Raw genomic sequence first — 13,240 nt, 5'->3', positions numbered from 1 at the left:
GAGAACCTCACTGGCCTCTAAATCTGAAGAACAAAGGCACAATAAGAATGTTAAGACGTTAACCTTGGCTAGCAAGGTTAAAATTTCAGGATACTTCAGAAGCTGCATCTCTCCTCAGGGGGAGGAAATAAGAAAGAGCTTGCTGCAAGTAGTTATTGCTATGTGGAAAACAGCACCTGGAGTCATTGGCTTGCTTGAAAATTGGATCCAGGTCCACTAGTCAGCCTAACTTCACAGTCTGTTATCTGAAAACACCCGTGGCTAAACTAGTAAAAGACATTCTGTTGTTTCAGGCTGTGCTATCACTTTCTAGATCATATAGCTCTTTTCTAACTCTGAATTCATTTGAATAAATTTATTTTTATTGTACTTCTCAGAGTGGCGTCAAGAATGATAATGGGAGTAATGGGGTATTGCAGTTTTCAGTTTGTACTTTGCTTATTCTCAGAGTATTCAGAGCTCAACAAAGTCTTGGCATTTTAAAATAGACCCTCACCCACTTCATGACGATGCTTGTGTTCAAGACCAGGTTGGATGGGGCCTTGGGCAACCTGTTCTAGTAACAGATCTGGAGGCTGTTGACCCTTCCTGTCTAAGGGAGTTGGAACTTGATGATCCTTGGGGACCCTTCCAACCCAAACCATTCTATGATTCTGTGATGATTCTATGATGTTGGGCTTGCTTGTATGTTAATAACACCCCCCAAAAAAATTGTTGGCAAAGTTTAGCTGGAATTTATTCACCCATTTTGTCCAAGGAAATGGAAGGAAGTCCCCAGAGTTGACTGGTTGTTGTGTAGGCTAAAAAGTAACTTATTAAGCTCTGAGAATGAGAACCGCAAACACAACTGCAATACAACTGAAATGATGGGAAGCTTGGAAAGGAGCTGTTAAACTGCTATGAAGTGCATCTATGAAGATGTTGTCTATAAATCATCGAAGGGCTAGCAGAGAGGCATGGAAAACCCATGGACATACAGACCACAAAATATCCTTATATGGCGATCCAAGAGATATATAGTGTGACATACACAAATCCATGGGACCTGATGGGTTGCACCAAGTACTGATGGTGCTGACTAGTCTATCATTTTGTTCCTTTTATTCCATCTTCCCTTTCTGAGAACAAACTGGCAGCAGAGAGTTACTTGAAAAAGAGTATATGCAAAGAATTCATACATGATTCCTCTCAGTGATGAGGAATTAAAAACAAGTCCATAGTGATCAAATCCATAGGACTTAGCTAGCTGCTGTGTGCAAAGTGATTTTGTTCAGAAGCTCAGCAAAATGGAAAACTCTGCTCCATCTAATTGTCAGCCACTGATTCTGTGGTGCTACAAATGTCTTAGGCTTAATAAAAACAAGAACATATAGACACATACTAGGTAGATGCATGAACACAGAACATTTTTAGACCATTTATGAGGAAGCATCTTAAATGGCCATTTTCCCACATCCACCTTTACCTGTTTATCACCTTCAAGAACCATGCCCCAGTTCACTCTGAAAGACACGATCTGGCACTCTCAAGACCAGACAGACCTATTTTGAGAGAGTTGTACGTACACTTCAAGGAGGACACCGCATTAACAGTTTATTTCAATAATACAAACTTCTGAAAGACTGGAAATTAAGTATTCCAAATGAGCTTTAAATGTAGCAGAAGTTGTTTGGAGTTTAATGGACAAAGCCTGTTCCTACTAAGTGTACTCTTGTACTGCCAAGAGGGCTTTGCAATAATATAAAATCCAGAAGTGGCAAGTTTGGGGCTATTAGTGTCAGAGCCAGACAATCCAAGCAATTCTAAACTAAGATGATCTTGGTATTCAAGATATCTGTTTGTAAGAACTTATATGTTACCCTTCACTCTGGAAACCAAAGCTGTTCCCTTGAGAAGCTACCTTGCTTCTGAGGCATTAGCTGAAGCATGAAAAATACTACAGATGACTGCTTGAATCATTTCCAGATAATGAAATATCTCTACTTAAAATGTGATCTTGATTAATGCTCGAAGTGTAAAAAAAATGAAAATGAAATTCCAGGTACCTTGTAAGAGCTTTCTGCAAAAAGAAAGCCCTCCTCTAAAATAAGACATCCTAGGATTATCAACTGCAGATTAGTCAAGTTCATAATCCTAGGCTAATCAGAACAAGTACTGCTTCTTCTCCCATTCAATTATCCTACAAATCTCAGAAGATTTTTCATTATGAGGAATACAAGCTTTGCTAACAGAGATTTTCATTTAAACTAAGAAGGAAAACACAGTAAATGAACAGCAAGTGGGAAACAACCTTTCACTTTTGATAAATCAGGACAGGTCAGTGAAATGATGATCTCAGTCTCTCAGTTGTCTTTTTGTCCAAGCAAATGCTTGCAATGAACAAATTGATCATAACCTTTGTTTTGCAGCACTCTTTGTGGATAAAAATCAGGGTCAGGACTGCACATAGGACTCAAAAGCTGCCCTGTCACAGACAGGGAGACCTCTCTATCTCTCTGATGCATGACAACAGACACAGCTAGAATTAGCACTTGTGAATGTGGACTGCAGCAGCAGTATAACATTTTGCAAAGAATAAACCCTTAGCAAGACACAAATCAATGCCAAAGACTGACATGACAGGACTGGCAGCATGCAACCAATGGGAAGCACTTATGTTTCAGAATTCATCTGTTCCTTATTTGTTTTCAAAGGCAGTTCACATTTTCATATAGACACATACAAGCACAGCTGACATACTTTACCAATAGACTTTCCTTCTTTTTCTTTTTCCTTCCACCTTGATTCTTTGCTTTTTATTCTTTGATAAAGTCAGTATGTCACACTTTTCACCCAATTTTCCTCTAAGGTGCTAGCAATACTGTTTCTCCTTAATAAAAATGTTTCCCTCCCTGGCCAACTCATTTGACAGTTAAACATGTATTTTTAAAAGGGTTTAATTTCTGAAATTTATTGTGTTTTGACATTTTAAATGTAAATAAAACTCAAAGTAAGAAAAGAGCCACATCAGCACTCTTCATTTGCTTTTCCCTGGCACAGTTCAGCTGCGCTGCTGTTTGCTCTTGGCACTTTGGCACGGTACCCCAGGTGGCTGATGAAGCCATCACAAAATCAGCTGCCCAACCTGGAGCAACCTGGTCTAGGGAGCTGCTTTGGCAGGGGCTGGACTTGATGATCCTAGAGGTCCCTTCCAACCCTTCAACTCTGTGATTCTGTGTAGAGAACTGAGATCAATCTGCATAGGATGCTCTTGACTTTACCTGCATTAGTACCACCGGATGCACACTGATTTCAAACAGTGGTCAAGGAAAATATTTGAGCTTTCAGATTATTTAGTTAGCTGATCAACAGAAAATATATTTACTAAACAGAAAATTACTTCCACTCATAATTTCTGTACAAATCTTTTCACATTAACAAAAAAGTTCTCAAAACGTTTTGAGGATCTGCTGGTGTTAGTGTTCAAGAAAAACAGCCAACATCAGTTAAATGGTTTTATTCTCAAAACAAAAGTTTGGCAATATAAAATATTTTAAAAGTATTTATATTTAAATATCCATGACAGATAATGCATTTTCTTAAATAAAGTGCTATTTTTACAAACAGGTATTTTGTGTTTACTTTCACTGTTCTAATCTCTAAATATTGAGTAGATAAAGTGTATTCAGTTAATGAAGAACACAGCATTACTCCTCCTTCATATTCCTTCTCATGAAGCCATTACACTTTCTACTTGTCGATTTACATGCCTTCTTCCATGTTTTTATTGCTCTTCATTGTGCCCACAGGGACCTCCTGTGGGTTCTTCATCTCTGGGCACTGAAGACTAGAAAGAAAACAATCATCTTCACTCTTTCTGCTTTCCTTTCCTCTTCTAAAATCCAAACCGTGGAAGCTTTGAACCATTCAACTCCTAGGTTGAAATACAAAAGCAATCTTTTCATTACTTTCTTTGAAGCTTTGTAGGACTGGAATCATTAACATGAATTCATAAAGCTTTATACAGGTGTACTGAGGACTAAAGTTTTGAATTTTCATTTGTATGCTTGGATTTACTCAGCTGGATCCCAGACATCACTGTAAGATCAAAATCTCTTTTTATTCCAGTAGCTACCTCTTAGGAGCAACAGCTTCTTGTGGTTTTATGGAGCAGCCAGGTGCTGTAAAAGAATAAATAAATAAATCTGACAACTTGCAACCAGTGAGACTCAAAGCTTTATTCTAAAGACGACAGACAAATTCCACAGTTACCACAAACGGGCTCACGTTTCCCAGTCTCACTGTTTCACCTGACCCCAACAGCTTGACCCTTTAATTCATGTTACTCATCTCAAGCCCACTCCTGTGCAGAGAACGTATGAAAAGCCATCTGCTGCCACAAATCTTTCCAGTATTTCTATTTTCCTGACGTGCATCTTTCCATTTACAAATTCATTCAGTTTAGCTCTTATTTTTATATCTTACTCTGTAATGTTTCTAACTCTATCCTATGGATAATTTCCATTTTACATTTTTGACTCTGAATCCAGAAGTGGAAAGCAAATGCACAAACTGTTCCCTGCTCTCTTCCACTTTATTACATCCCATTTTTAAATGCCTATGTGAGTACCTGTAGATACGTACGTGTGAATATGTATCAATACACAACATATAGTAGTATTATGTGAAGGAGAAACCAGAAGAGAGTTACTGAAAAAAAAGAGTATTTATCACAGTTTGAATGGGGTCATATTTCATAGGCAGAGTTATACTTCATTTAACTATCTGTAGAATATTCAATGAATTCTTTTGTTCACTGTAACTGCTTGATGTCATGGTATTCCCTTTTCCCTTCAGCTGCTACAACAAAAGTGCTGCTTGTAGGTGGCAAAGGGCAGCTGGATGTCTACAACAGATAATAAGGTTAATTTTTTTTTCTTTCACGTGTATCAATAAATTTGATATTAGAAGGCAAACTAAACTATTTGGCAGTTAGCATTACCTCCAGTAAACCCTTATTTATATTTTCACAATTAGGATAAAAAGAATGCCCAAGGAAGAAAAGACTACATCCTTCAGTGTACTGTCCTTTGATGCTCTCCTGCTTTTTCATGTCATTTTTGCAGTGGCAAATTCTGTTAGAAGTTTCAGACTTGGAGAAGAGAACTCCATGAAATACTTCCATTTTTTCATCCCTGGGCTGAAATTTAACACATCCTTATATTAATGTTTTATTTAGCACATGGAATCAATTTCTGCTTTTCAGGAATAAATCATTTTATTTTCAGTTTTTTCCTTTTTTCGTATACTGTCATTTAATCCATATGAGCTTTTCTTCATCATTTTATTTCTGATTCGGCACATCTGTATTGGGATTCAGCTTTCCCTCCTTTCATGTCATTTATCTCTATAACCTGCAGATCAGTGTCAGCTATGTTCAACCCTTTGATGAATGAGAGGATCTTGACCAACAAAAATCCTCTATGCATTAGTCCTGGCAACTGGGTATTCAAGAAGTTCTGACTTGCTCCTTTACTAGAATCATGTAAGAGAAAACATTGCTTCAACATATGAACACAAACACTTCCTGGAACACTTCAATTTCTTCAATCCAGAGTTTCCTAAAAAAATTCAGACTTTGTACTGCTGCAAGTACTGTTTGCCTGTTCAGAACAGGGATAAGAGCCATGGTGCCCTAAATCCTACTGGCTTACATGTCCAGAAGCACTGCATTATTTATGTCCAGAGTAATCATTTTCCTTATATAGTTCAGGCATGGATTTAAATGTGGAGCTCCTGCAGCTTGGACATTCAGCCTACTCTGGTATCATTGGCAGGGGCCAAGAAGGAAGGTCTCAATACCATTCTGACAGAAAACGATTATATGTTACAGCCTATTGTTTTCTGCAAAGAAGAAACATCTCAGTGCTAGCCCCAGGGGTAACACAGAACCTGATGCACAAAGTAATCTCTCTCCCAGTGGTGAACTTTACTATAATTGAAACAGCTCAGCTGCCAAAACCCAATATACACTTGACAACTTTTCTACTTTCTTGTAGTGAATATCACAGAGAGCTCTGAAGCAGAGACCTCAGCAGGAGGTGCTCAATCAGAAGGTAGCTGAGGTTACAAAAGCTAGCAATTGAGTTTGAACTGCCAAGAATCCATCAAGAAGAAACTGCAATATCTTCTCTAACCAAGCCTGTTGCATGAAATTAGTTATGCAGTCAATCCTTTATTTCTGATGGCACTGCTTTTACCTTTTCTGACTACTGTTTTTTATCTTCTCTTTTTCCATTTCTTAGGAGTGTAAAACACAATTAGTGCTGTTCTCTTCCGCTCTTGAAGCATTCATATACATGTTTTTCTGTTTCTATTGCTTGTTATGTTGAACCAGGCTGGAACAGCACTGACAGTTCCTACACCAGTGGCAGTAGAATCCCCCATTTTCAGGGGAACAGAAGCTGTGTGGGAAAGGTGCAGCTCTTGTAGAGAGTCACAGGTTTGGTGATGGTAGTTGGTCTACAATCCTCCCATAATTATAAGCTACTTTCTCAGAAAGTGAGAAGTTAGTTTTGTTTCCCCTGCTTTTTCATTTTTGAGCCTTATGGATATGTTCAGATCTCATTATGTTATCTTCTTTACATTCCTAAAGGCTAGAAACGTCATAAAAGCAGAGCTACGCTTGTAGCCACTCCATTTTAGGTACTAAACTTTTAAAATTACTCAAAGTACTGAGGAAATCACAGTGATAAGTATGCAGCAGTGACACTGACACAGTTGAAAGAGAAGGATATTACTCTTACCCCACAAACTACATCTAGCTTTCTGAAGGGAAGAGTCATCAAGAGGCTTTTCTGCTAGTACTGCTCCAACAATGTGTCTAGAATGAGTTCTAGTGAAAGCAGTGGCTGTGGACCATGCATGAGCATTTCATATAACATTTCTCAAACATTTCTAAGGAAGTAACGTGTTTCAGATGCCATGATGCCATCTAACTATTAAAAGGTAATAAGAGCTACAGAATGAACACCAAAAAACTAAATGTATTTACTATGGAGAAGCTTGTGAAAGTTCCTATTTCATATAAAGAAGCGTTTTTTATGTGAGATTTCAAGGTATCTTCACTTGAAATACTGCTAAAAAAGGTTATGAAAGAAGTACACAAAGCAAAAAACAAACTGCTAAGCTAGATGTTCTAGAGAAAGTCAATCATTAAGCAGCTGAACTTCTGAGAAGAGAGAGCAGATTTTTGTTTGAATTGCTAGGTAACAGAGAACTGATAATAAACGATGCTCATCATTTCAAGGATTCCAGCAGAGATCCAGGGAAACACAGACCACAGAGAAGGCAGGTAGTGGGAGGAAAATTAGCATGAACAAAGAACTGAATTAATGAACCTCTGAAATGTTGTAGAAAAGAATAAAAAAAGAGAACTGAATGTCTTGTCTCATCAACCTACTGGAATTTCTTGAAGGTGCCAACAGTATTGTACACAGAAGAGATCCACTCGATGCCTGGATTTTTAAGAGGTATTTCACAAGTTCCAAGGCTGGCACTTAAGACAAGGAATCCAGAGAGTAAAAACATTTCTTGTGTGGATAAAGAATAGATTAGAAGGCAGAAGACAGACAGTCAGAGTAAACAGTGATTTCCCACAGTGGAAAGATTCACCAGTAGCATTTTACAGAGGACCTGGGATATTCAACATATGATTTGGAAAAGGGCACATAGTGTCAAAAGACAAATTTTCCTATGTTATCCAGATAAACAAAAACAAAGGCAAACAGAAAAGTGGAAGAAGAACTCTGTGAGACTTTAGCTACCAGACAATATCAAGGCAGGTGAAATTAGATGAAGACATTAATGAGCTAATATGAAACAAAGCATACAGAAAAAAACGTGTGAATGGTTATATGAGATGCTAAGCTCTTAGTTCACACTCAGTAGATGATCTGGGCTGTAACACACAGTTCCAATGAGTACTAATTCAGTCTTCCACTGTAGTTAAAAAAGCAAAGTACTAGAATTAACTAGGAAAAAGTAAGAGAAATGAAAATAGAGAACATAACTGAGAAGCAATAAATGTATCAAGCATAAATCAACAGTATGCTTTCACCATACATCAGGCTGGTATCTTCAAGTCTGAAAGGATATAGTGGAAAAAAGACATGAAGACAGAAAAAATGTGCTATAGGGAACGTTTAAGAAGCCTCTAAGACTTCCATCTGGAAGAAGAAACACAGCTAAGGAAGAATGTCACAGATATCTGTAAAAATCATCTGTGACATGGAGACAGCGAACAAGGAACAAATCATCCACTGTATCTCCTGATTCGATAGGACAATTGGAAATGGACAGAGAACACAGTAAGTTCACAACAAATGAAAGATATGAAAGCAAGTAACTCTTTATACAAATGTCAGATGAGACCAGATGTATGCAACTGTGTGAATCTTGGATCTGACTCGGTACAGATGCTGTTATGTTCTAAAACATTACACGTTCCTAGAAATCACTTCAAGTTCCAGAGACTGCGTAAAGGTCCAACTGCTACTTTTTAAAATAAAAAGCAGCTTACCTTACCTTTCCTACCTGGAAACTTCTTTTACCTACATGTTCACTTCCTCTGCTATTGCTTCCACTGCTGGATCTCAGCCAAATCTACTTAATGGAGCTATCACACAAAATAATCCAAAAGTGAGATCTCTGATGAGCAGGATCAACTGTTGCCTCATTCTTACAAAACAACATTCTCCCCAGCTCTGTGCCATCACTACTTTTCTGCCATCTTCAAGACACCAACAAGTTGTTTGAAGACTATTTACATCTATCTGTATGTTTCTTCAGTTCTTGAGAAATTCCAGTTCACTGCATCATTTTATCCAATCCCAAGTATTGGCTTCTGCTCACCTAGTAGGTACCTACAGAAGAGGCTCTTCAAGTCTGGGATGTTATCAAGAGACATCCAGAAGTTCCCACACATGTTGACTACTCTGAGAATAGGAAGTAAGCTGCACAATGCATTCAGTGATACCTGACATTAGCTTTCAGTCACGCAGACTATAGAGAATCCAGGAAGTAGCCCACATTGACTAACTACCTCAGTAATGCCCAGATTTCACCAAGACAGCAGTGCACCTACAGTTATAACTTTTCACATATCTATTGATATTCAGCTGACTGAGACTGGAACAACTGGGATTCACTCATTACATAGGCCTACCAAATCACACAGTATCTGAAATATTTAGCATAACCACTAAACAAGTGTAGTAATTTTTAGAGTGGATGCAAGGAGGGAAATAAGCCAGTGAAGGAGAGTAAGAGGTACTTTAGAAGATAAATTTCTTAAGGCAATTCAACAGCTTTCATGTTCTTGCTAAAAGATGGGCCCAGAAATATACACAGGAATAAGTTTCATCCTACTCCTTGATCTTGTTTAACAGACGACTGTTTTTGGCTTGGTTTGTTAGCAGAGTGGAGACTTAAAGCTATAATATCTAAGTGTGACTGTACTGAATGTATTTAACTACTGGGGGTCAAGAACACCTTTCCATACATTTTGATTATAGATCTGAAATTTAAAATGCAGTTTCTCCGACAGTGGCTAGCAATTAACACTGGTAGTTGGAATGGCTGTTTTCTAAATAAAGCAACTACAGACAGTCATATAAAAATACTACCTATAAAAAATAAATGCATACATACATAAATACATAATTAAAATAGCTGTTCAAGGCTGGATGTGGCTCTGGGCAGCTCGGTCTAGTGCTTGGTGACCCTGCCCATGGCAGGGGGGTTGGAACTGGATGATCTTTGTGGTTCTTTTCAACCCAGGCCATTCTATGATTCTATGGTTCAAGCCAGTATGCTAAATTGCAAACCTTAAGTATATTGGATCTACTTGATCACAGTAAAGAAAGTTTCTCATAGAAACATTATGAAAAAAAGCAAAACAAAACAAAAAACCCTGTATTACACAGAAACTCACCTCTCACTGCTGCTCTTCATCATGTACTTCAGTTTGCTATACTTATATCCATTTTCTGTGTTCATTAATAATAAATGCACAACAAAAATATTATGCTAATTTCAAATAACACTGAAATGTGTGCAAAGATCTTGTAAATATCTCTTCTTTTTTTACCTTGAAATCTTCTCTACAATCTCAGTAAAAGACACAGATATGCATTAAACATAGAAAGTGGTTAACTAGCTTGTTTTCCCCATTCTGTCCTCTAAGTAGCACTAATTAGAAATAATACATTGCTCAGTTAATGTCAGGTGATACTTACTTTGGGAATGACCAGGAGGTCGCGTGTTACTAACACTGCTCTCAAAGGAAGAGTGGAAGTTGTGTATAGTTTCTTGTAAAATCTGTCTCTCTCGACCCTGTCGAAAAAGAAAAAGAAATTAAGTATTTCTGTTTCAAGAAAAAAAAAATTATGAGTTCACAAAAACATGGAAAATACGTATTTCTATGCCCAGAGAGTCACGTTGCATTACGGGGAATAATATCAAATCTTTTTCTCTCAGGTGTATAGAAAATCTTGCGGTCTCCTGAAACTGTCAGACAGCAGTAAAAGCATTTTCAGGATTTTCTTGACGGCTATACAGCATGGAGCACCATCTTCCTCTTCAAATTTGTAGCTTTGTCTCTGCTGCTTTTGATCTCACCTTGGGGAATTATATTTATGTTTTGCTTATTTGAGCTTCTAATATCAGAGACTATTAGACAATGAACCCTGAAACTTAAAAAAGCAGCTATGTAGTTCAGCAGTTCAAATTAAAGAGATGCTCCAGTCCATGATCTCTCTGACATGAATACACCATTTCTAGACAACTAGTATATGTGTCAAGGCAGAAAAAAAAGTCAGAAATGAGAAAAGGGATGTTTATCTTGTCACAAAGAATAAAAATTGGTAGAAAAAACAAAGGAGACATTTTAAATCACATTCAACTTAGTGTCACTGAAATCGATGTTCACTAACTGCAACATGACCAACATTTGTGTTAGTGTTAGCATTCCATATTTGCCCTCGCATAACTCTGTGAAAAAACAGTACAGTTGCTGAACTAGGGAAGAGTTTATGAAGTAGAACAGGTGGTACCAGAAAAGAAGGTATTCTTCAATAAGCATGTTATATGTCTTCTTAGGAAAACATTCCTTTAGATTTTTAGCTAAAATCCGCAACTGAATTTCCAAATTTATATTCAATTAACAATGCAAGCAAAACTTAAATTCATTTATTAAGTATCATACTTCAAAATGTACCTTTCCTGCATTCAGTTCAGAAATAGCTGCCAGAATTTGCTGCCTCGAACCATCAGTTTTAATACCCAGCTCTTTCAGATCACCATCAGTAAGAGTAAGGAAGGCTTCCATATCCACCTGCATGTGAAAAAGGAAAAAGAAGTGTTGACCTAGGTAAGAAGCACTACTGAAGGATAGAATTCTATTTTTGTTTCTTGGTTTTGTAAACTTACTGGAAATATATTCCATACTGTGCATGCAAAAAATTTAATGAATTGACAGCTTCAAATGGTACCCACTTTTCCACTCTGCTGCTCAATTTTAAATCTGCTGTTAATACTTCAGCTGTTTGCTATTATATAGTTTAAATGTTCCTGAGTTTTACTGGTCTTCAGAAAAGCACAGTGCTTTCCTTACTGTAACTGTTAGTTGGATAAATAAAGGCTTTTCTCTCTTTTAAAAGTATTGAATTTTCAGAATACTGCGTGTACCTTTTCATTGTCTCCAAAGGAAAATTTAGGGTTTGCTCATATATCAGTTATACTGTATCAGAACATCCATAAAGCTGTGATAAAAACAAACATCTAAAACTTCATACTGAGAGAAACTTCACAGACAAAAGCATTTCTACAAAATGTTTCTTTCCCTATCACTCGAGGGAGCAATAATAAGCCCAGTGTATATGGTGCTGACAATTAATCACATGTCCATTCACTGCCCTCTGCCTTCCAACATAAATAAATAAACATGCAATAATTGCTTGCATTTGTTAATGTCTTAAACATTTAAGTGAACTATTTTTATTTTCACTCATGATTTTTTTTTTAATTCCATCCTTCAGGTAAGTCACTCTCACGGGTCTAATCTACAACAACACTCAAGTTCTCAAGTTTAAAATCACTTTCTGATTATTCATAGTGGATAAAGTAGGGAAAGCAACCATCTCAGAGTTTTACAGCCTGCTGTCCTCCAGCTGAAAGTGATCTACCAGCTGTGATTCCAGAAATGATACAGCATGTCCTACGAACTGTTCAACCCCATTGGATATGGACACGCATAGAGAAAGCAGGATGTAAAAATGGAAGCAAAAAAATATCTGAGGCACCTATCTATAACAAAACTGTAGATTAAGTGTAAAAAGCACTGATACATTCCTGGAGAATTCCAGGAATGTAACTTTGGTCTGTATTTCAAGATCCTCTCTGCAAACAGAAATGGTTGTAAAACTTTAAGTTGAGATTTGGAAGAGTAATTTTAATGCAATGTGTGTCATGCCATACTTTTTCTAAAACAGTAAAAAAAAAAATCCACCTTTTAAAAAAGACTTACCTCTTGTTCCTCAAAAATAGGCTGATATTTCTCAAGCGACAATTTTTTAAGGATGCCAGTCAGCTCATCTATAATATCAGAAAAAAAAAGGGTCAGAAAAGCTAACTGTACTGATCTCTACAGTGTTAACTGCTGAGGATATATATATCAGATAATATATGCTACACCACAACTTACTGCAACGTAAACCCAATCACATTCACTCTGCATCAAAAATAAAAATACTGCCATACTGTAATTCTAGCTAGTCATACCTTGGTAAAATAAGATCCTTTTGCTGTGCCTTCCTCTCTTCCGCATAAAAACAATCTTAAATAAACAAACCTTTGAGGACAACTTTAATGCCTAAAATGCAGGTGCTTGGCCCTGGATGGCTGATTCAGATCAGGCTGTCTACACATCATAACTCTTCAGGCTGGCAATGAACTGAATGAGGAATTTCTATAGCATGATTCAAGAAGGCAAAATGTGGAGCAAGCACCTACCTGCTCACTTGTTCAAAACAACGATACAGCAAGGGTATATCCAAATCTCTTCTGCTCAAGTACCTGACATCCAGGCTTGAACACAGATAGATGAAGTAAAACTAAGGTGAAACTTGGGCAGAACTTAAGTTTCATAAGCTTACCTTCCCAGGCTAACAGGTCTGGATATTGGGTTTCCACTCAAAGTCTA

General features: G+C 37.3%; 1 protein-coding gene across 2 annotated transcripts in view; it reads right to left on the bottom strand.

Moving 5' to 3' along the window:
• Nucleotides 1-3,320: 3,320 nt before the first annotated feature.
• ANKS6 (ankyrin repeat and sterile alpha motif domain containing 6) overlaps nt 3,321-13,240 on the bottom strand; it is a 35,087-nt gene continuing 25,167 nt past the window's right edge. The window contains exons 14-17 of one of the 2 annotated variants that reach the window (XM_065752125.1): nt 12,566-12,633; nt 11,258-11,374; nt 10,278-10,374; nt 3,321-4,160 (exon numbers count right to left, since the gene is read on the bottom strand). In XM_065752125.1, the coding sequence (XP_065608197.1) occupies nt 4,111-4,160; nt 10,278-10,374; nt 11,258-11,374; nt 12,566-12,633 (332 nt within the window). In that variant the 3' untranslated portion in view covers nt 3,321-4,110. The remainder of the gene's footprint in view (nt 4,161-10,277; nt 10,375-11,257; nt 11,375-12,565; nt 12,634-13,240) is intronic. The other variant, XM_065752126.1, reaches the window with a different exon arrangement.

Source organism: Cyrtonyx montezumae, unplaced genomic scaffold (assembly GCF_038088225.1).
Source record: "Cyrtonyx montezumae isolate F1298 unplaced genomic scaffold, pur_monq_1.0 scaffold_8, whole genome shotgun sequence".
In the NCBI taxonomy this organism is placed as follows: domain Eukaryota; kingdom Metazoa; phylum Chordata; class Aves; order Galliformes; family Odontophoridae; genus Cyrtonyx; species Cyrtonyx montezumae.
The sequence above is the reverse complement of the archived record's forward strand: the minus strand, read 5'-3'. Positions and strand labels throughout refer to the sequence as shown.